This window comes from Danio rerio, chromosome 4, assembly GCF_049306965.1.
Source record: "Danio rerio strain Tuebingen ecotype United States chromosome 4, GRCz12tu, whole genome shotgun sequence".
Classification (NCBI taxonomy): domain Eukaryota; kingdom Metazoa; phylum Chordata; class Actinopteri; order Cypriniformes; family Danionidae; genus Danio; species Danio rerio.
In genome coordinates, this window is record NC_133179.1 from 18,112,044 (window position 1) to 18,135,000 (window position 22,957).

General features: G+C 34.1%; 2 protein-coding genes across 6 annotated transcripts in view; both read left to right on the forward strand.

The window, feature by feature from the left end:
• The first annotated feature begins 1,138 nt into the window (after positions 1–1,138).
• recql (RecQ helicase-like) lies at positions 1,139–15,125 on the forward strand. 5 transcript variants are annotated; one of them, XM_073946425.1, is made up of 17 exons: positions 1,139–1,242; positions 1,336–1,464; positions 1,787–1,837; positions 2,575–2,793; positions 3,574–3,753; positions 3,837–3,943; positions 4,407–4,605; positions 4,678–4,844; positions 5,443–5,518; positions 7,342–7,490; positions 7,571–7,688; positions 9,201–9,339; positions 9,972–10,063; positions 10,473–10,689; positions 11,023–11,152; positions 12,984–13,120; positions 14,419–15,125. In XM_073946425.1, exons 3-16 carry the CDS (start codon positions 1,825–1,827, stop codon positions 13,095–13,097), a joined length of 1,920 nt encoding a protein of 639 aa, XP_073802526.1. In that variant the 5' UTR covers positions 1,139–1,242; positions 1,336–1,464; positions 1,787–1,824; the 3' UTR covers positions 13,098–13,120; positions 14,419–15,125.
• An 824-nt stretch (positions 15,126–15,949) lies between these two features.
• itfg2 (integrin alpha FG-GAP repeat containing 2) overlaps positions 15,950–22,957 on the forward strand; it is a 14,887-nt gene continuing 7,879 nt past the window's right edge. The window contains exons 1-10 of the mRNA NM_001017908.2: positions 15,950–16,191; positions 16,392–16,487; positions 16,577–16,618; positions 17,349–17,523; positions 18,478–18,617; positions 18,800–18,948; positions 19,045–19,139; positions 20,695–20,748; positions 21,151–21,242; positions 21,837–21,954. Of these exons, the coding sequence (NP_001017908.2) occupies positions 16,096–16,191; positions 16,392–16,487; positions 16,577–16,618; positions 17,349–17,523; positions 18,478–18,617; positions 18,800–18,948; positions 19,045–19,139; positions 20,695–20,748; positions 21,151–21,242; positions 21,837–21,954 (1,057 nt within the window). The 5' untranslated portion in view covers positions 15,950–16,095. The remainder of the gene's footprint in view (positions 16,192–16,391; positions 16,488–16,576; positions 16,619–17,348; positions 17,524–18,477; positions 18,618–18,799; positions 18,949–19,044; positions 19,140–20,694; positions 20,749–21,150; positions 21,243–21,836; positions 21,955–22,957) is intronic.

The window sequence follows — 22,957 nt, forward strand, 5'->3', positions numbered from 1 at the left end:
GAAAATGCTAGTAATGTAACTTAAAGGAAACAAAATAATGTCTAAATAGTATTTTAGACACATTGATATCAATTAATATCATGAGAATATTTCCCAGAGATGGGTTGCGGCTAGAAGGGCATCCCCGGATAAATAAAGTGACTAAGCCAAAAAGAAAATGAATGAATGATTGAACATGAGAATGATTACAGAAGATAACAGCTGGGGTCTGTTGCTATTAAAAGCTTAAAAAAAAACGTCTTAATAAAATCAAGAATTTTATTAGGATAAACAAATAAACATAATAAATAAATCTATTAAAATTAACCAGTAAATAAAACAACTGCGGTGACATGGTCACTTAATGGTTAGCACTGTCACCTCACATCAAGAAGATCGCTGGTTTGAGTCCTGGCTGGGTCAGTTGGCATTTCTGTGTGGGGTCTGAATGTTCTCAATGTGTTGGCGTGGGTTTCCTCCGGTTGCTCTGGTTTCTGCCACAGTCCAAAGACATGCGGTACAGGTCTTTTGAATAAACTAAATTGGCCGTTGCGTATGTGTGTGAATGTAAGAGTATATGGGTGTTTATCAGTGTTGGGTTGCGACTGGAAGGGCATCCGCTGCGTAAAACATATGCTGGATAGTTGGCAGTTCATTCCTCTGTGACGTTCCCTGATTAATAAAGGGACTGAGCCGAAAAGAAAATGATTGAATAAATTAATAAATAAATACAAATTTTAAATAAAACAGCAAATAAATAGAATTATACAGTACTGATAAATAGACAATGCTAGTAATGTAACTTATAGTTTATAAATAGTATTTAAAACCCTTTATTATCCGTTAATAACACGAGGATGATTAAAGAAGATTACAGTTGGGGTCTGTTGCTTCTAAAAGCTTGAAAACTTCTTAATAAAATCAATCATTTATCAGGACAAACAAATAAACAGTACATAAATCTATTAAAATTTATTAAGTAATTAACCAAAAATATAATAATTATAAAATTAATAAACTTAAAAAATAGGTCTTTAAACAAGAACAAATGCCATTACATTTTAAGCTAGTTTTTGATATTTAAATATGGCAGCCAAATGCGTGTTTGAATGTTTAGTGTTTTAGGTGTTTTCCCAAATTTATAGTTATAGTGACTTTTATTTTGGAAAAAGAATCAACACTTCCTGGTCGCCCGCACTTTTAGCACTAGGAAGGTGTGTGGAGTTATATTACATTTTTCTTTACTTCTCATCACGACTACAGGTCAATCACGATTAAATGTAGTCAATAATGCATTTCTAGGACGATGCAATGTGAGTAGTACAGTTATTTTTCTTTATTTTCCCATTGAACAAGACTCTTGTCTAGTCTGGACTCCATGCAGTGATTGGTCAACTTCTCGTTAATGGTCGCGTGGGGCAACGAGGACTTCATCTGGGGCAAACAAGAGAAAGTGGAAGGAAGCTGGTTTAGGATCATTCAGCGGTGAGTTTGCTGAATTGCGTTTTCATACAATTCATTCGATATTCATAAATGTTGAACATGACTTATAAACACTTTAGACGATGCTTGAGTCGTCCAGAAATATGTCATCTGTGTTTCATTGTTTACATGTATTATTATTAACCTCAGTATCACCAAGCAAAACACAATAAAGACGGGCTGTGTATGCAATAAAGTCTAGTATCTTGTTAAAATACACTTTAATGTAAGGATAAGTGTCTTTGAGTTAAAAAACATTAAAATAATCTATAGTAATAGTTTGTTTCTTTAAGTAATAATGTTACTAATTAACTCTCTCTTACAGTCCTCCTTATCTGTAACCTTCAAGAAGAGCTGCATAAAATGGCTAATGTTGGTGAGTATATTTCCTTGAGCACCCATTATGTGCACTGGTATACATGGTAAATGTAAAATCTGTATGTATTAAAAATGAAAAAAGAAAAGTATTCATATGAGAGTATGCATACGACTGTCAGGATATTTCTTAATGTGCCCTTGAGGAGAGAGACAGGTAAACACAGTGGTGTGACTTTCATCATTGCGTCTCTCTGTGACGCTTGGCTCATTACAGAAGCAGAGGTGAGAGACACTGGGAATTAAATGACAGTGCAACCTGGAGACTTGGGGGAATAGTGTGTGTTTTGTGGAAAATGAGTGCATGGACACTTGCTTACAAATACAAATGCTCTCATATTTAATTAGAGAATGACACTTGCATCCTTTCTTCAACAATGAACTTCATATAGACTTGAACAGAATCATCATTGAACTAACAAAAACAAAACTAGCTTTCCTTGGACCTAATGAGCTGAACTTGTTTCACACTTCATACCTGATTTTTGATTATTTCTTTGTAATGCTGCTTTGACAAAGTTTGCATTGTATAAAGCGCTATTGATATAAATGTGACTTGATTTGACAATATAAAGTCTATCCAGGATTTTCTTGTGAATTTTTTATGTATTTGCAGCTTAAAATCACTGATTTTGTGATGACTTTTATCAAAGCTTATGATGTGATTTGTTAAATTGTTTATTTTTGGTGCGAAAATACAAACGGATCTTCTACATTTTTCTTCTGTCTTTTTTGCAGATGATGCTCGGGAAGAGTTGGACTCGGTGGAGGCAGAGCTGGAGATGGTGGAATTGCAGATCTCTGAGTTACTGGAGAAACAGACGAGGCTAAACTCCAGGAAGAACAAACTACTGAAGGTCTTGGAGGGAGCATGCAGCTCAGCCCAGCCTTCCGGATCCGGCAAAACTCCCAAATCTTCATTCAGCAAACAGGACCTTCAACACTATGAAGACTCTGGTATTACTCATTTTCCAGAAGTTAGTTATTAAGTGTATAGTGCTCCAAAATAGCTTAAACCCAAAGGTGACTAGCAAAGATAAAGGTATTTGAGGTTTTGTAGAATAATCTGAGCTGAACCATTTTAAAGTAATGGATGCAGTATCTTTTAAATACCAGGAGTCAGTAAGTCTTTCTTATTGTTGTTGTTATTATTATTTTTATTCTTTTTTTGTTTATGAAGGTAATAATGTTGAGCAAATGTCAGTTTATATAGCTCTCTTAAAAATTCTTTTCAGAAGGATCATGTTACATTGATGCCTAAAAATAAATTATAAATAGGTACTGTATATCTGAATAACTGTTTAAAAGGTGTAATAATGTTTCAAAATATTGCTACTTTACTGTAATTTTTATGTAAACAGACCTTAAAACAGACTTTATAAATAAATATCGTCACCTTAGAATCATAAGGTTCTATCTGACATTTTTGTCAAAATTGAGTTATAACATATTCTTATTAAATGACAACTTTTTTACATTATTGGATTTTTTTTTATACGTTGTTTACATTTTTAGGCTTTTTATTTAAAAAACAAATGTTGCACACATACTGTTTGCTATAGAATGCAAAAACTTTGAAGCTCAATATCTCAAAATCATTCAGAACGCAGATAGAACCTTATAATTCCTAGGTGACGATATTTTTATTTATTTATTTATTTATTATTATTATTTTTTTTAAATCTAGCCACATAATAAAGGTTTTCAATATGATTATGTCTGTTTCTCTATCATCAGATTTCTCTTGGTCTAAAGAAGTTCAGGTGAATCTATGTAACATATTCCAGCTTTCCAAATTTCGCCCTCTGCAACGAGCGGCCATCAATCTGAGCATGTCAGGGAAAGATCTTTTCCTGGTAATGCCCACCGGTCGAGGAAAAAGCTTATGTTACCAGCTGCCAGCCCTCTGCTCTAAAGGTATGGGCTTGAATACTTCTATGTTGTTAAATTAGACATACTTTGAATGCTCTTGCACTTGTGTTAATTCCTGTTTTAATCAGGTTTCACATTAGTTATCGCCCCACTGGTGTCTCTGATGGAGGATCAGCTGATGTATCTGCAGTCCGTTAATGTACCAGCAGTGACTCTCAATGCCTCCAGTTCAAAGGTACAGTATAACAGATGAGGTGGACAGTGTACACTCCACATTTTTTGGAAATAGTCTAATTTTACAAGTCCTCTTTTACAAGTTTTACAATTTTATAATGCATTCAGCTGGGCTCCAGGTCTGGTAAAAGCACATTTATCTTAGCTTAGCATAAATCATTGAATTTATTAGACCATTAGCATCTTACTCAAAATGCTTAACTCTCGTCTCTATTTAGATTGTGTACTTGGACTCTGTGAAAATGTTTGAAGTTGTTACTTTAAATGGTAAAATATGCATTTCAAGTGAGATGCTAATGGACTAATATGGTTCAATGATTTATGCTAAGCTAAGCTAAAAGTGTTTCCACCAGATGCTGAGATTGGCTGAATAGAAATAAAATTAGTTAAAAGAGTCTACTTACAGAAAAGTGGATTTTTGCTGTTAAAAACTGAAACTGCTTAAAATGTATCTTAATTTGCAGGAGGACTCTAAAAGGATTTTGGCAGGGATGACGGATAAAAATAGCCCCTTCAAATTGCTCTATGTAACCCCAGAGAAAATCGCTAAGAGCAAACTACTGATGTCCAAACTGGAAAAGGCCTTTAACATGGGTCTGCTGGCACGCATTGCAGTAGATGAAGTTCATTGCTGTAGTCAATGGGGCCATGACTTTAGGCCGGGTGAGATTTTGTTTTATCTAGACAGAGTGAAGCTTCTTAATCCAAAGCTGACTATGCTGTTTTTTTCCTTAGATTACAAACTCTTGGGTATCCTAAAGAGGCAGTTCCCTAATGTCCCATTAATCGGACTGACTGCCACTGCTACTAGCAACGTTCTTAAAGACTGCCAGAAGATCCTGTGCGTTCAGGAACCCGTTACACTTACAGCACCGTTCAACAGACCAAACCTTTACTATGAGGTATGCAAATCAATTATCTTTGAGGATGCATCAATGTATCGGTCGTCAACATTGGATTCATTTAAAGCTGTCAGCAGTAATATGTAAAAGTAATATGTGATGGTTTAAAAATTACATGCAGGCAATAAGTTGCACATCTTTTGAAAAATCAGAGCAAAGCGCAAAAACTTGCAAAATACAAGATGTGATATGTTCAAAATATTTGATGTATGTCAGAATAGCAATTGTTTAGTTTTGGCTAAAATTACTTAGACAATAAAAGAAATCAACTGCACTTTAGTAAAAATTTATAAATTTACATATAGCAATTTATTATATATATATATTTTTTTATTTCAACTTGTGCCTCTCAAAATGTTGAACAGTTGAATGTTAAATCAAACCAGTCCTTGTTAAGTAAAATTTATTTAATGCAGAAAAAAAATACTAGTTGCTAGTATGGTAAAGTGCTAAAATATAGGTTTAGAATCAATATTGATATCGGAACTGGTTGAAAGTTATTGTTTTTTTAAGTCAGTATGCCTAAAAGAAAAAACCCAATCAGTGCATTCATAATTTGTTAATGATGCATCCGAGTAATTTTTAATTTCTTTTGCAGGTTCGTTTTAAGGATAACGAAGACTGCACTGATCAAATTGCATCACTGATCAGAGGGAGATACAAAAACCAATCAGGTATATCAAATAATATACATTTTACATATGGCTTTTGAATAATTGTTTAAATACTCTTGAGAATAGCAAAGTCTACATGACGGCTATATTGTATTGACACAGAGGAACAGTACCATGAGAATCAACGATTTGCACATTTCCAGGTTTCTCAGTAGCGGAATAATTGGGAAAACTTAGAGCACAGTGAATGGGAGAGTACAAAGACTTTCAGAAAAAGGAAGAAATTATGTGAGACTGATAACAGCAACCAGAGGAGGGAATAACATCAAATTTACTCTCGTCCTTATGGACGCTGCATTAGAAACCCCTAGCAAAAGCGGCAAATAGCTTTTTGTAATTTGAAGCAAGGAATATATCATACATTCATATTTAAAGGGCCATGAAACCCTCTCGTTTCAGCAGGGTGTTTTCACACCTCTACTTTCGAAAAAGTCAGAAAAGTGGGCGTGTCCAGCTCTGTTTAGGGGGGAGTGTTGGAGGAACTAAAGTGGGATGGTGTGGGAGTGTCTATTTGTGCACGCGCGAGTTTCAGAGTCAAAATACACACCCACACAGACAGGAGAAAGCGATGGTGTTTAACCTACATGGACATCTGTAGTCGAATTATTTGCTGAATTAATAAATGTTGGACTTTAACTGCAGTTTGGCTCTTTCATTCAGGGAATTCATTCATGCTCCTCGCAACAAACGAGATATTTGATTCGAGGATCTGCTCTAAGCATGTATTTTTCATGCAATGTTTGATACCGCACGGCGAATGAGAGAAAAAAAAACTCCGCATTTCCCGGAAACTTAGATGCACACGGCAGGTAGCGTCAGAAAGCCGCGTGTGTTATTCCGGTCACTAAATGCGGTGCTAACATTTCTGCACTCAGTGCTATAGTTAACTTAATTCGATATGAACAAACTGAATAAACAAAGAGCACTGGTCGCTCACTTACCAAATCTGTAGAGACAGGACAATCACCAGCAACTAGAGCCGCGTCTTTATGGAGAGAATACTACAAGCAAATCCAGATTTCAGCGTTTGCAGATGAGAACAGCTCTCAGGTAAACAATAATCCTCTTTAGACACGTAAGTTATTGTTGTCGAGCGTCGCGTACACTGTTAATCCACACGTGATCCAGATAAGCTCTCACAGAGAGAAAATGAAAACGAAACTTAACGGCAGCAAACTATAAAAGCAACACTTCACGCTTGTTTTGCCAACACAACGTGGCGTCTTTGTGGTGTAAACACGGTGACACAAATGAATATTAATGAAGTTGCACAATAGAGCGCGCTGATTGGTTTGAACCAAGCCTTACTCATGCATTAATGTATCACACTGTAAGACGTAATAAGACTCACTCAGGCACAGACGCCCAGTCTGCACGCTGGAATACACGCTATTATGTCATGACCATGACGCGGCTTCAAAAATTCGTTTCAAACAGGAAGTACGAATTTGCTTGAAATAACGCAAAAACAACCAATTTACACTTTTTAGTGAAATATAGGTGTCCTAATAGTGTTTTTAGCAGTGTGGGACACATATACGACTGTCAACAGCTCAAAAAATGTGTTTTGGTGTTTCGTGACCCTTTAAATATAAATGTTCTAGAATCTAGATATTGAAAACCTTCAAGGATTTAGGATGCTGTTGATCATTAAACGCGTCTTAACAGGCTTGTGAAAAGTGTATTGTTGGTTATTGTGGACACATATATCATTACTTTTCTTTCTGTGATGATCACACCTTTATGCTCTCCACATAATAATTTTTTTATTTAAAAAAACACTTACTCCAATAGAATAAAAAAACAACATTGTCGTTTTGCAGGGATTGTATATGTGTTCTCTCAGAAAGATGCAGAAGTTGTAGCTACAGAGCTGCAGAAGCGGGATATTGTTGCACAGCCATATCATGCCAACATGGAGCCTTCGCACAAGTCTCTGGTGCATCAGCGATGGTCCTCCAAGAAAATCCAGGTTGCACACGCAGAATTACTGTTCTTTCTTGTTTCTTTATAATTTTTTTCTGGTTTAATGTTGTGTATTTGCCTATGCAGGTGGTTGTTGCCACTGTGGCTTTTGGGATGGGCATCGACAAGGCTGACGTACGATTTGTAATCCATCACACCATCAGTAAATCTATCGAAAATTACTATCAGGAAAGTGGACGTGCAGGTAAATGTAATCTTGATACTTTTTTGTTGAAGTTGCATTTCATAATTATTTTAATATATGCTGCACTTTTTTCAGTTATTTATTCCTCTTTCTTTTAGTCAGCTCTGTAGTCATCGCTAATAAACTCCCTGCCCATATATTTTAGAATTTTATTCAATAAAATGTTTTTTTCAGATGTACCAGATTGCAATTTAGAAGAAAATATTTGTTGCTACTTATTTTATTTTTGTTTTGGCAGGGACAGCATACATTAACTAGCATTGCTTAAAATGCACAAGAATTAGCCAGAAGGCTGTTTTTTTATCTGTTGTCCCTGAACAGATGTTAAAATGGTCACCCTAAAAAAAAATACAAAATTTATACAATTAATCAAGCAAACCAAGATGCACTAAAATAAACACAGTTAAGTATATCATTCATTCATTTTCTTGTCAGCTTAGTCCCTTTACTAATCCGGGGTCGCCACAGCGGAATGAACCGCCAACTTATCCAGCAAGTTTTTACGCAGTGGAAGCCCTTCCAGCCGAAACCCATCTTTTGGAAACATCCACACACACACACTCATACACTACGGACAATTTAGCCTACCCAATTTACCTGTACCGCATGTCTTTGGACTGTGGGGGAAACCGGAGCACCCGGAAGCAACCCACGCGAACGCAGGGAGAACATGCAAACACCACACAGAAACGCCAACTGAGCCGAGGATCGAACCAGCGACCTTCTTGCTGTGAGGTGAACGTGCTAGCCACTGCGCCGCCGTTAAGTATATCTTGATGAATAAAATGTATATCAACAAAATAAACTGAAAACAACATTATGTAATGAAGATAAGAGTAGTTAAAACACAATTAAACATGACACATATAAACATGGAGTTCTGAGTGTGCTTTCACACAAGTGAGTGGACTTGACAAACCACCTATAGAAAACGCACTCTTTTAACTCTGACACTTTAACCGACACTCGCACCTGTTTTGCACATTTGCATGAGACCGTTTCTTACAATCACTCTATACCCCCCAAAACAATGTGCATTTATGCACTGTGCATCACGCAGGTGAGTGGGCTTGACAAACCACCTGTAGAAACACTCTTCTGTTAAACAAGATCAGGTAGTTTTTTAGAGCTTCCCCTGGTAAAGGAGGAAAAAGGGGAGATGGGGTAGATAGGGGGATTATTCAAAAAATTAGTAATGCTAGATGGTCTGTTCATAGTGAGTTCGGAATAATTCGATTGGCTTCCTAATGATTACAGATGAGAGACCGGCCGCGATCAATCATATCACATACTCCTCTGAAAATTATTTTGTGAAACCCCTCTACTCTAGCACTTAATTATCTAACAACTCCGTTGTATAATTAGCAGTTTTTGTGTGTATGCCTCCTCAATTGTTGGTCATTCGGACAAAAACGTTGTTAAATGTAAATGTCTCGCTGTTGATGAATACTGGACTTTTTCAGTTAATTAGTACTTTTTAAAAAGATTTATTTAAACTTTTTTTTTTCACAGGAAGGGATGATAGCCCTGCAGATTGTATTGTGTTTTTTGGGTTTATGGACATCTTTAGGATAAGCACAATGGTTGTGATGGAGAACACTGGACAGCAGAAGCTCCATAATATGGTGGCATATTGTCAAAATGTGGACAGGCAAGTTCTCACAATTTATTCAGCAAAATGAGTGGCATCTTGCTGTTATTTCACAGTGAAGCATAATCTGATTCTTTCTGATGGTCAAACTACACCCACAATGTTCAAACATTCACATGTTTTAAGAAGCAGCTGAAAACTCTCCTCTTCCCACTTAACCAATCAATACACTTTAAACCAGTGCATACTCGCAACAATAAAAGAAATCTATAAATGTTCTTCATTTCTACCTTCTACTTGTTTTCTAATCCAGTTATCTAACAAATCTGGCATTTTGTTTCTGCACTCGTGTTGCGTCTCTGATTTTTTGCCTTTTTATTCTTTTGTACACTGTTTTGGAGTCTGCTAGATGCTTCAAATTATATTATATTATATTATATTATATTATATTATATTATATTATATTATTAGGACAATATATATTATTTATTATTTATATCCTCAAATCCTCATAATGCTAAAGATACATTTATTAAACCTCTGACTTGCTTACTTCTCAAGTCTTTGATTTATCTCTCACATCACATGCGCATTGAATGCAGGATATCTTTCATGGTATTTTATTGTTAATTTAAAAGTTAAATTAAACTATTGTCATCCTTTCAACACATAAATCTTATATAATCTTCTAGGTGTCGTCGTGCTATGATGGCCATTCATTTTGATGAAGTTTGGAATGATGAAGAGTGCAATGAAATGTGTGATGTCTGTCGGCATGGCAACGGTGAGACAAAGTCCTCTCATATGCACATTTTGATTGCGTTTTAGCCCTGCAAATTTCGATAGCAATCATGCAACCAGGAATTTCTTATATTTCTATATTTTAGTTTTGCAAACATCAATCATGCTAATGAGAGTAACTTTTACATAATTATGCAAATACACTACTTCTTGGATGCATTTTTTCTCTATAAAAAAACAAACAAAAAATAATAAAAAATAAAGCATCTTATGATAGCAGTGTGAATGTTCGCAATAGCTCTGCAAATAAATGGAATGTTACAGTCATGTTTATTCATATAGCGCTTAATGCAGTAGATTGATTTAAAGCAAGTAGATTTACGGTTCTTAACATGAAAATGCTGAACTGTTGAAGCCAATTATGTAATAGTTTGTTGTTGTTTTCCCCCCAGACTACATCACAATGGACATCACGCAACATGCTCGAGATGTTCTTCATATTGTAGAATTGGCCAGCTCTATGGATGAAAAGTTGACACCTCTGAAAGTCTGTGATGCTTGGCTGGGGAAAGGGCCCGCCAAGCAGCGCAAAATGATAAAGCTCACATCCCTGTCACGCCTGGAGGTGGAGTCTGTTATCATCCACCTTTTGTTGCATGGCTACTTCAGGTATTTCATGATAGATTTTAAAGCTTGGAAGGATAGGTTGCACAAATTTATTTTTTGATAAATGCAAAGAAAATATTTTGGAAGCATATAAAGCCATTGACTTCCATAGTATTTATTTGCCTACTAACTCATAGTTTTAAGTATTTACAATATCCTCTCTTTGTTTTACAAGAATAGAAAAAAATTATTAAGGTTTGGAGCCATTTCAGTATATGCATATCAATTTTGAGTTGCATATAAATTTTGGTTGAACTGTCCATAGAAGAACATACCATTGTTATTTTATTCTTAATTTGTTTTTGTACATTTAAATGATTTTTTTTGCTTCATAAGTGAGGACTTCAGCTTCACTCCCTACACAACACACTTCTACCTGAAGCTGGGTCGTAAGGCAGCCCTCCTGAAGAACAGCGGTCACTCCATCACTATGAAGATGAGGAGGAGAGGGACGTCCCAGAGTACTGTAAGACAACCAACAAAATCAGCAGATGCTTTCAATTCCTATATTATGTGCAAGTGATCGTGTTTTTCTAATAGATTAGCAATTTCTAGAATTTCTCAGTGATTGATTGTTAATACTTCTTTGAACCTTGTTTCATTGATGACGATTGGCCAGATTCCATCCAAATTCAGTTTCAGATTTTTCTTTGTAACGTTTTGCTACAGGGTAATAAAAATATTAATTATATTTTCTCCATAGCTTTTGATTAACTATATTTGTTGAATCTGGCCTTTGGTCTCATTTCTGTAGTTTCTGCTGATCTTGTTTTGTTTGATTTTACCTCTTGCAGTTGTATTGTGTTTCAGGTAGATGTCATCACAATGATTGAGGAGTGCATCACAGTTCACATAGTCAAATTTTGTTTTTAACATAGTAACTAATACGTTCATAAACTTAGTGTTGCTTTTAAGATTTACATTAACTACTAGATTAACTATTATTAGACTACTACATTAACTACTTCAGTATCAGACCTAAATAATTTTAGATCGAATGCCTAGTTCACAAATAAAATTTATTTGCTCTAAATACAAAATGATATTTGTAGCTTCCATTTTCTAAATTGATGTCAATTGAATAATGAAAGTAATTTACTTTAGTTCTCAAATAAAAAGTATTTTTTCCCTGGTTGTAATTTAGTGTTTTAAGTGTAAAATAAAAGTTTCTGATAACTTTACAGAAGACCACGTTGTCAAAACTGTCCCTCTTCACATTTATTTACTGAAGTTACTAAAATGGCTGTAGGCTGGCATTTTCAAGCCCCAAAAATGTCATTATTGTGTAAATGAGCAGCCAAAACAAATCAAATATTTTCCATTTTATTAGACGTTTGCTTTCAGTTCACTCTATATCTTACAATTCTGATCATAAAAGGCTTGAAGAGGCAGAGGAATCGCTAACCACTCAAGAAGATTATTAGCAGGGTTTCCATCACGCTATGTTAATGCACATTTTAAGTATCACACAAGAAAAAAGTAATGGCAACACCAAATTTGGAATTCAATCTTTTAATGTGCGGAATGTTTTTAAGCTTTTTTGAGGTGGTGTTGGACTTATAGGTAATGCTGAAAAAAGTAGTTGCAAATAATAGGAGATGCAATTACTAAATAAACTTCTAGCGAACAATACACCCATGTAACTAATAAGCTGTTTCCATCGATGGTGCCTTGTCTGCTGTTAGTTACTAGGTTACCAATACTACAGTCAGCAACTCTAATGACTTGATTTGCATTTTCGTGTTTAAAAAATATCTAATTTACATCTAAACCGATATCTTGCCAAAACAAGGCTAAATTTAGACTGCCAGTTGCCAGTTTGGACCATTTTAGACATCTGCCTTGTTTTAGCAAAGACGTCTATGTTTAGGTGTCTGTCAGATGTTTAGATATTTACTTTTAAACACACAAAAAATGCTTGCTGGGAAAGAAAAACTGACTGTTTTCTCAAAGTGGCCAAGTTGATGCAAAACTAATGTGACTTTTTTCTTAGACTGATCTGCACTGACGTCTCACAGATAATACTTTTTTTGTGCTTTAAACAACCCTAACTCAGCAGTGTTGGTTGAATTAGATCAGTTACAAACAACAGCCCACTAGATTTAACACAACTTTTTTCCCATCACGAGTGAATCCTCTTGTGTTGGGGTGTCGTTTAGCTACAGGACATGACCCCTCATTGAACATGCAGTAACCTCTTGTACCTCTTGTATTCCTACAGTTATAGTGTCAACCCATCCAAATGACTTTTTTTAGTGACCCAACCACAGGTATAAAGCTGTTGTGCCACCCCACAGGTAAAGAAAGTTTCAGAAAGTTCTGGGGAGAAAAGTAGATCCAAAGTAGAAGGAAAAAGACCGGCTGAAAGTGGCGACCAAAAATCAGCCAAGAAAGTCAAGCCTCTTCCCTAGTTCATAAGGAGGAGAACCAAAAAGTACAGTTCATTTATTCCACACTCACAAAACAAAAGCATGTAGATATTGCCTAAGAAACATTTAATGAGGAGAAACATCTACCACTTTCTTATTTTATTTATTTTTATCTGCTTATGTTTATGAAGTTGTTGATTTTACATCAGACCTTATCCTTTCTTTGGTACACTGTACAAAGCGGTTTGTTACTTTACTTTAAACACATTTGAGTAAACTCATTGCCTTAAAGCCCATGTGAAACAGAAGTTGCTGAGACTTTTATTCCAGTATTTTGGTTTCCGTCTAACTAAAGCAGAATATTGAGTAGGAGACGGGGCTTTCTTTTTGCATATCATTTTTTCATAGCAAACTAATGGTAAGAGGTGTGTGGTTTAAAATATTGTGAAGGACCGTCTCTTCAAACATAGGCGTAAATGATTAGACTTAAAGATTACAAAAAATTATTTTAAATAACATTGATAAACATTGTAAATGTTAATATCACACTGACTTTAAAATTGAATATTGACTTTACTTTGAATTTTAAGTAAAATTGTTATAATTATGCAGATTTGCTTATTTTAAGGCAGCAGTTTTACTTCTTTTTAAAGTAGTCAACTAATCGCTTGTTACAGTGTATGAAATATGCTTAATATTAGGGCTGGGCGATTTGGCCTAAAATCTAAATCTCTAATAATTTAACATTTTAACTTGATTACGATTATTGAATGATTATTTTATTTATTTATTTGGCCCTCACAGTTCACGGACAAGTTTTGTACAATAAATATGCACACATATTACAAGTGAGATATTTTTGAATTAAGAATACACACTATTTACCAACTATGATTATTTATTGAACATCAGTGTTGAACAACTGAAATTAAAACACACGTTGGTTAAAACGAACAGTCACTTTTTTAAAAATAAATATATTCAGCATTGGCTTCAACCATGGCGAGGGCTACGCGACTGTGTGAAGTCTGTGTTGGACCATATGTGTGTCCTCGATGCAAAAGTATAAACAGAGCAGGGTCACGTGACTCCATACACAAAGAAAAATTAATTGAAAAAAAATTTAATTAATTATAGGCTCTGAATGCTAATTTTGATTACTTTTCGATTTATCGCTCAGCCCTACTTAATATCTACACTCTATTATGTGTTTTGATTTGCATGTTGTGTTGTAGATTAAATTAATATTAGAAAAAACTTTAATGCTTTGCATGGGCCATTAATCTCACTATTATGCTCTGCATTCTCATAAAAAACAGCTTTATTACTAATAACAAGTTTCAAGTTTCTTTTCTTTTTCCAGGATGTCCACGACGACATAGAAACGGCCTTCATTGATGAGTCAAACATGGCTGTTCAAAGATGTAAAAAAACTAAAATTCACAAAAATCACCAAAACATGGAGAAAAGACTTTCTCAAAACCACACTGAAAGTCTTGCTTCAGAAGCAAGCGAGTATATAAAGCCAACCTCAGTATTTGAGGTTGATGTAGAGGTCAACCATGTGGAAGAACAGAATTGTACAAGTCAAGACGAAAATGGTCTTGAAAGCACCCACGAACAGCAACAATCTCCACTAAAAAAGAGACAAAAACAGAACTGCGCTCCTAATGTTGACCAGGCAAAAGTAAATCTGGAAAGCGCTCCTTCTGAGCTCTCCATCATCTCTGCAGCTGCCGTAGAGGAACTGCACCATTTGCGCAGCTACTATAGCAAGCAGTTACGAAGGATCAACTACGTTTCCCATGAGCACTTGCAAAGCTCCCGGCCTGGGATGCTGACATGTATGAAAGAGCCCTTCAAAAGCCTCCGTTTCCCATCAAGGTCGACTTTAACCAAAGGTGCCAGGAATTTGTGGACTCGTGTTAGTATGAGGAGAAAGCTCATACAGTGAATCGTGTTTCTGTTATCGTTACTCTTCAGTTTTTTGTTTTTTTTCTGATTTGCTTTTCAGTAGTTTGAAGATATATCAAATGTTTTTGTCAATTAAACTTTATTTGGTTATCCAAAGATGTGTGATTGTAAGTTTTTTATTTTTTAAATAACATTTTGAGTTGGAAAAAACTACCTGTAGCTAATGTGCTAATTACAAAGGCAAATTCCGAATCTGGAGCAAGGTAATTACTTCAGAAATAAAGAACTTTTCCCTTTATCTTTCAAGCTTTAATCAACCATGTTTGGTCTTTGATTTGGTTTCGTAAAACTTATTTTTAGGTTAATTCACAAATGTTACATTTTTCTTCTGTCATCATTTACTCACCCTTCACTTGTTACAAACCGTTTGGGTTTTTTCACAAAGGAAGGTATTTTGAAGATTGTTAAAAACGTAATAAAGGACTTTTTGAAGAAATTTTATGAATTGTTTAGAGAATTATACACCAAATGTTTGAGTTACATTTCTTTGTTGAACACAAAAGATATTCTGAAGGATGTTATAAACCTGTAACCAATGACTTCAATATTTGTACCATAAAAGTCAGTGGTTACAGTCAGGTTTCTTACATTTTTCAAATCATATTTTGTTTTTAATAGACAATTAAGCCCAAAAATGTGTGGAACCACTTGAGGGACAGTAAATAGTGAGTATATTGTCATTTCTGGGTGGACTATCCCTCTAAATAAAGTTGGGAAATTAAAAAATATATATATTCATGAGAGGGAAAACATTTGTAACATTAATAACAATTACTTCTGATAATTTTTATGCGTTTTTGCTAAATTAAAAAAATATTAACTTCAAAAAGACATTAACAGTTCTTAAACTGACTGTTTATAGAACTGTTTATAGAATATAAGTGATTCAACAAATTCAACGTCCTTTTATTATAGCGAGTACGGACTTTTATTTTGAAACGAGGGCGCAGTGTCAGATCATGTGCATTTGTTTGTTTGCACTGAATGAGAAGTGCAGCTAAAACATGATTTTCTTTAATTGTGGTGTATTCAATTGTTAATTTTAGTCTGCAAAGTTTGATAAGCCATGCGCTCGGTAAGTTATGTTCAGCGTGTGAGTTTAGACTTCACCGGAACACTCTTTCCTCACGCCATCTGTCTTGGAGATGCAGATAACGACTCTGTAAGTTACAATAATAATTATGTTGTGTGTCTATTATTCAGATGGCAAATTAAATGGTTTGCTTAATCATCTTATCTGCCCTGGGTGTATGAGTACTATTTTTCTCGCTGTCACAGAAACTGGCATCTGTTGTGCATGATCGGTTGTTCAGTGCTTTTCTGTGCATGTATGCTTAAATCATATCTCCTGTGTTTTTGCAGTTGAATGAGCTGGTGGTTGGAGACACCAGTGGGAAACTTTACATCTATAAAAATGATGATTGTAAGCCCTGGATCACGAGATCGTGTGTGGGCATGGTGAGGATCATGACTTTACAGATGTTGAAGGAGGAACAATGATGAATATGTTTGACTTTTAGAAGTAATTGAGCTGTTTCTATTCTTAGTTAACCTGTGTAGGAGTTGGAGATGTTTGTAACAAAGGAAGGGTAAGATTGTGTTTCTACTGCTCTATTACAAAAAGTGCCAGTTCCACCATGGTGTCAGATGGCAATACCATGTTTCTGGTTAATTCCTATTGTAATCATACCATAGTTTTGTACTTTATATATATATTAAAAATATAATAAAGACACATATGCATATAATAATGGCAATATTACCTATCTGTCTGTCTAATAAATAATATTAAAAGTGTTAAAAATATACAGTAGTCAATATTTGGATCAACGCTTTTCGTCAAAGTTTTCCTTAAACTTCAACAACACCCATTCTTATCAGTGTTTTGTAAAACTTTTTGTCCACTTGAAATGTTTACTACTTTATGTGTGTGTTACTAAAGTAATAAAATATGAATAATCAAACATTAAAGTATGTAATATAAAATATAAATTTTAGTAATTCATTTAATCAATTCATATTGGTTTATTGTAATTTATAGACAGTAAAGCATATCATTGTTAGTATATATGTGTAACTTTAATAATTTTATATACAATAATCTTTTAATTTGTAAGATATATGTATATAAAAATAATAATGTAAATCAACAACAAATTTACTATTTAATATATTGATATACATTGTGTATATTTGTTTCATTCAGTAAATAAAATCATTTATGAAAAACTAAAAGGAAAATAAGTGTTTGTTTTTAATACCAACAATAATTCTAATGTCCATCTTGTCCATCTCTTGACTTTCTTTTCTATCTGGCAGAATGTTGTAGTGGCGGTGGGAGCAGAGGGCTGGTTTCACCTGTTTGACATCAGTTCTGCTGCAGCAAAGTCAGACTCCTCCAGTCAGCAGGACGGCTCAACTGGTGATGAGCAGAAGCCCAGTTACACTCAGCACATCCCCGCCAACACCAAAGTCATGCTCATCAGTGATATTGGTGAGAAGTTTGCCTATGACGTGCCTGCAGTTTGCTAACCTTTTCAGCTCACATTAAAATGACACATTCTTGTTTTAGGCACCTTTGCTTTTCATAAAGTGCATTTTAGCATAATGCAAATAAAACATCCACATTTTTTATTTATTTGTTTGTTTATTTAACAAGGACAATACACTTGACATTGTTATACAAAGGCAACCAATGCCACGTACAGAGGGCATATAACAAAAAGCTAGTTTGCAGGCTTCGTCTCTGGTTAGGTTTGTAAAAATAAAAATCTACAAAAAAAAAAAAAAAAAACGAAAATGCAACAAACATGAATAGTAAGTCAATCTGCATTCAAAAGAAAAAATATAAATCAGAAATATATTATAATCATACTTAATGTTCACATTGCTGTAAAGATTTCAGCCATTGTTTTAGCTCTAAAGAAAACAATGGGAGTTCTGATTGCAACTTTAAATTAACAACAAGAGATTAGACTATGAAGTATTTATTTCATTGCATGTTTGCGGGTAGATTCCAAAATGAAAATATACTGACCCTCAGTAGTCCAAAACTGAGTTGTTGTTTTTCTGTAAAACGCAAAAAAATGTTTTTAAGAAAGCTGAAAACCTGTAACCATTGACTTCCATAGTATAAAAAACTAAAACCTTATTTAAATATACTTATATAAAGAAAATAGATAGTTTACTGTTTTTTTATCTTTGCAATATTTTGATAATAATTTAGATTTTTTTTTGAGTGAAAATAGGAATAAAAAAAACCTTTGAGCTAATATGTAAAAAATAGAATTTCAGTTTTTTGCATTAGAGCGCTTGTACTTAAAGTTTTTTTTCTGTAATAAATCAACTCTGGAAATATTGTGTATATTTTTAATTTTTTCTATTTTTTTTTTTTTTTTACTTTATTCGCCTCGTGCCTTGCCTCAATACGTGTCTGTGCTCATATAAGATGGAGACGGCCGCTGTGAGCTTGTTGTTGGCTACACTGACCGAGTGGTCCGGGCCTTCAGATGGGAGGAACCTTCTGATGCTTCAGATATGAGCTCCGGTCAGCTGGTCCTACTCAAGAAATGGCTCCTGGAGGGTCAGGTACTGATCTACATGCTTCAAACATCATGTCAACATCTTTGTTCAATGCATGATTTATCTCAAACAAAAAGAAAGTATGGGGCAGATCAAGTCCATTTTCCTTTTTTACAATAGTCATTTTGTTTAGAGCTAAAGCACTTCAGGGCAAATTCGCAAAAAGCCTTTCTGTCTGCTTTTTCCAGGTGGACAGTCTGTCGGTAAATCCGAGTCCAGAAGGTTTGCCTGAGCTCATGGTGTCTCAGCCCGGCTGTGGTTATGCTATTCTCATGTGCTCGTGGACACAAGAGGGCGCCGCAGGACCTGGGGATGAAAACACAGCAACCCCTAGCAGGTGAGAGAATCACAATGAGGAATTGCAGCAGTGCTAAATAATTCAGACCATATCCAGAACTGGTTTTAGGACATTTTTGTGTGTATTTTAACACAGGGAAGGCTCTTCCAGAGACGTTGTCCTTCATCTTACCACTGGACGCATCCATAACAAGAATGTGTCCACTCACTTGATTGGCAGCATTTCTAGAGGTACAAGCTATCACACGTTTACAACTGTTTGCACATCCTGTTCTAAAATTGTAATCTTGTGATGCCTAAATGAAATATTTATAAATGTCTTTTTATTCACATTTTCGATTATTTAAAAAAAACTACTTTTAGATCTTTTACAATAACAAATTATTAACTATCACATTATTACTATTAAATATTAATATTAACTATCACATATATTACAGAAAATGTATGTTTCTGTCAAGATTTTAAAAGATATATTTTATATTTACATTTGTAACATTATATACACATTTTAACACGCACACACACAAATATATGTATATATACACATGTAATAAATCTAATATCGGAAAATAAATAAATATACACAGTTTAAGTCTGAATAATTAGCCCTCCTAAAATGTTTGTTTACTAGAAAGTTTTTTTTAGATAAAATTGTCATTATTATATGCATATGTGTCTTTATTTTATTTACAAAACTATGGTATGATTACAATAGATATTAACCAATAACACTCTATTGTCATCTGACACCATGGTGCACTAGCACTTTTTTGTAATGGAGCAATAAAAACATAATCTTACCCTTCCTTTGTTACAAACATCTCCAACTCCTACACAGGTTAACTAAGAATAAAAACATCACCATTACTTCTAAAAGTTAAACATATTCATCATTGCTCCTCCATCAGCATCTGTAAAGTCATGATCTTCACCATGCCTACACATGATCGTGTGATCCAGGGCTTAGTCATCATTTTTTATAGATGTAAAGTTTCCCACTGGTGTCTCCAACCACCAGCTCATTCAACTGCAAAAACACAAGAGTTACGATTAAACACAAATGAAGATTTTTTCCAACACATTTCTAAACATAATAGTTTAAAAAACTAATTTATAATAACGGACCTCTTTTATCTTTGCCACGATGGTAGAAAATAATTTATTACTCATTTTGCAAGATAATTAAGTGCAATTTAAAGGCTTAAGTGGGTTAATTGGGCAAGTAATTAGTCAAATCATTGCATAATGATGTTTTTTTTCTGCAGACAATTGAAAAAAATATAGCTTAAAGGGGGTAATAATATTGACCCTAAAATGCTTAAAAAAAAATTTAAACTGCTTTTATTCTAGCCGAAGTAAAACAAATAAGTCTTTCTCCGGAAGATAAAATAATGTAAAAAGGTCCCTGCTCTGTTAAACTTCATGAGAAATATTTTTATATAATCTCTCTCTCTCTCTCTCTCTCTCTCTCTCTCTCTCTCTCTCTCTCTCTCTCTCTCTCTCTCTCTCTCTCTCTCTCTCTCTCTCTCTCTCTCTCTCTCTCTCTCTCTCTCTCTCTCTCTCTCTATATATATATATATATATATATATATATATATATATATATAATTTATTTTTTATTTATTCATTTTTTTTCTCAAATGTAAAATATATATTTAAAAGTAAATTAACAGTAAAATGCATTCATATTTATAAAATGGAAAAGAAAAGATTATTTGTGCTTGCATTTCAACAAACCTAATGAAATGTCGTTTTTTTTTTTTTCTTCTTCATTTTCCCATAGGCTCTAAGGATGAATCTTCGAAAGGTGGCCTGTTTGCTCTCTGCACTCTAGACGGTGAGTGTGTGAGTCCTCCATCACTGCGAACACCATCACAACAGAACCTATTTAATGTACAGAACATGAGCTCAGTCTAAAAGCGCACAATGCCTGTTCTTGTTTTGTTTTTTCACTATGTCTTTTGGTCACTCTGGGCTCAGGTGTGTTTGTAGATTGACTTCATAATCTAAAAGTGGGGCCTTGTTCATCACGTCTGTCTCCATGGCACAAATTCAGAAGATTTTTTTATGTTATATGTTTCATCAACATGCCTTTAACGGTTGTTTGTGCAGCAGTGAATTGATGTTATTGATTGTTCAGCTGCTGGTGTTTTTCATTAGCTGTTGTGATTGTTTTTCATTGAATGCTGCTCTCGGTTTTTATGTGTGTGTGTGTGTGTTTTTGTTGAATGTCTTCCAGGAACACTGAAGCTCATGGACAGCTCAGAGAAGCTCTTGTGGTCTGTGCAGGTCGACCACCAGCTTTTTGCCCTCCAGAAGCTGGATGTTACTGTAAGTATGACTTGATATAATGTTGACTCAAAATCTCCATGACACTGAAATAATATTAAAAAACGCTATCTGCAAAGAAATGATGCTAGAGTTTTCGGTAACACTTAAGTTTGTCACACTTCACACTATCACTAACACTACTAGCTTAATAAACTACTAATAAGCTGTTTATTAATAGTTAATAAAGTTGGGTTTAGGCTTTTGGGCATGATTATGGATGTATAACCACTAATTAACAGTTAATGACTTACTATTAGGCACTTTATTTGTGCATCTTCATTAAAGTAATCTTTAAACTACCAATATAAATGTATTCTCTATTACTTTGATTTTCTTTTATTCTGTTGAACACAAAAGAAGATATTTTGAAGAATGTTGGAAACCGGTAGTTATTGACATACATAGTATGAAAAAATACTATAGAAGTCAATGGCCAGTTTTTATTAAAATATATATATATTTTTTGGAACGAAGAAAGAAACTCAAACAGGTTTGAAGGGTGGGGAGAGAGTAAATGAGAGCAGTTTTCATATTTGGAAGCGCACTTTAACCTGATGGTAACTAAGGTGTGTTTTTGTATCTGTGTGGGTTCAGGGTGATGGGAGAGAGGAAGTGGTGGCCTGTGCTTGGGATGGTCAGACGTACATTATCGATCATACACGGATGGTGGTTCGCTTCCAGTTTGATGAAAATGTGAATGCATTCTGTGCAGGTGAGCTTCTCTTATAGGCTGTAACAGAGCTATTTTAGTACAGTTTAAGTAGCTTTTGTAAGTATTATCTTATTGTGTTTGATGTACACAAGTTTTTATTTAAATTAATTTTATTCTCATTTTTATTTTACACTTGTGCCATTTGTATTAGTTTTTGTTTATGTATATAGTTTTAGTTATTTAAAAAAAATACAAATATTTTCTTCCAACTAAAATGCAATACTTTTTTTTCTAAAAAAAAAACAGATTTTTCTTTATGAAATACATTATATTTAACAAAATGTGCTCTGATCATATTCTGCCCCAAATAATAATATAAAAATATATATATGTATAACAAATCCACCATATTTTGCTTATGTTTAGAGCATATTTCTTCCCAAATTTTCTTAAAAACAGTGTTACTTAAAGCTATTAGTATATGTATATTTATATGCATTAAATATGTATGAAACATGTTTTAGCCCCCCTGTTTATTTTTCCCCCAATTTTTGTTAAACAGAGAGAAGATTTCTGCAACACATTTTTAAACATAACAGTTTTAATAACTCATCTCTAATAACTGATTTATTTTATCTTTGCTATGAATACAGTAAATAATATTTGACTAGATATTTTTCAAGATACTTCTATACGGCTTAAAGTGACATTTAAAGGCTTAACTAAGTTAATTAGGTTAACTAGGCAGCTTAGGGTAATTAGGCAAAGTATTGTATAACGATGGCTTGTTCTGTAGACAATCGAAAAAATACATAGCTTAAAGGGGCTAATAATTTTGTCCTTAAAATGGTGTTTAAAAAATTAAAAGCTGCTTTTATTCTAGCCGAAATAAAACAAATAATTTCTCCAGAAGAAAAAATATTATCAGACATACTGTGAAAATTTCCTTGCTCTGTAAAACATCATTTGGGAAATATTTAAAAAAGAAAAAAAATTCAAAGGGGCTAATAATTCTGACTTCAACCACACACACACATACATATATATATATATATATATATAT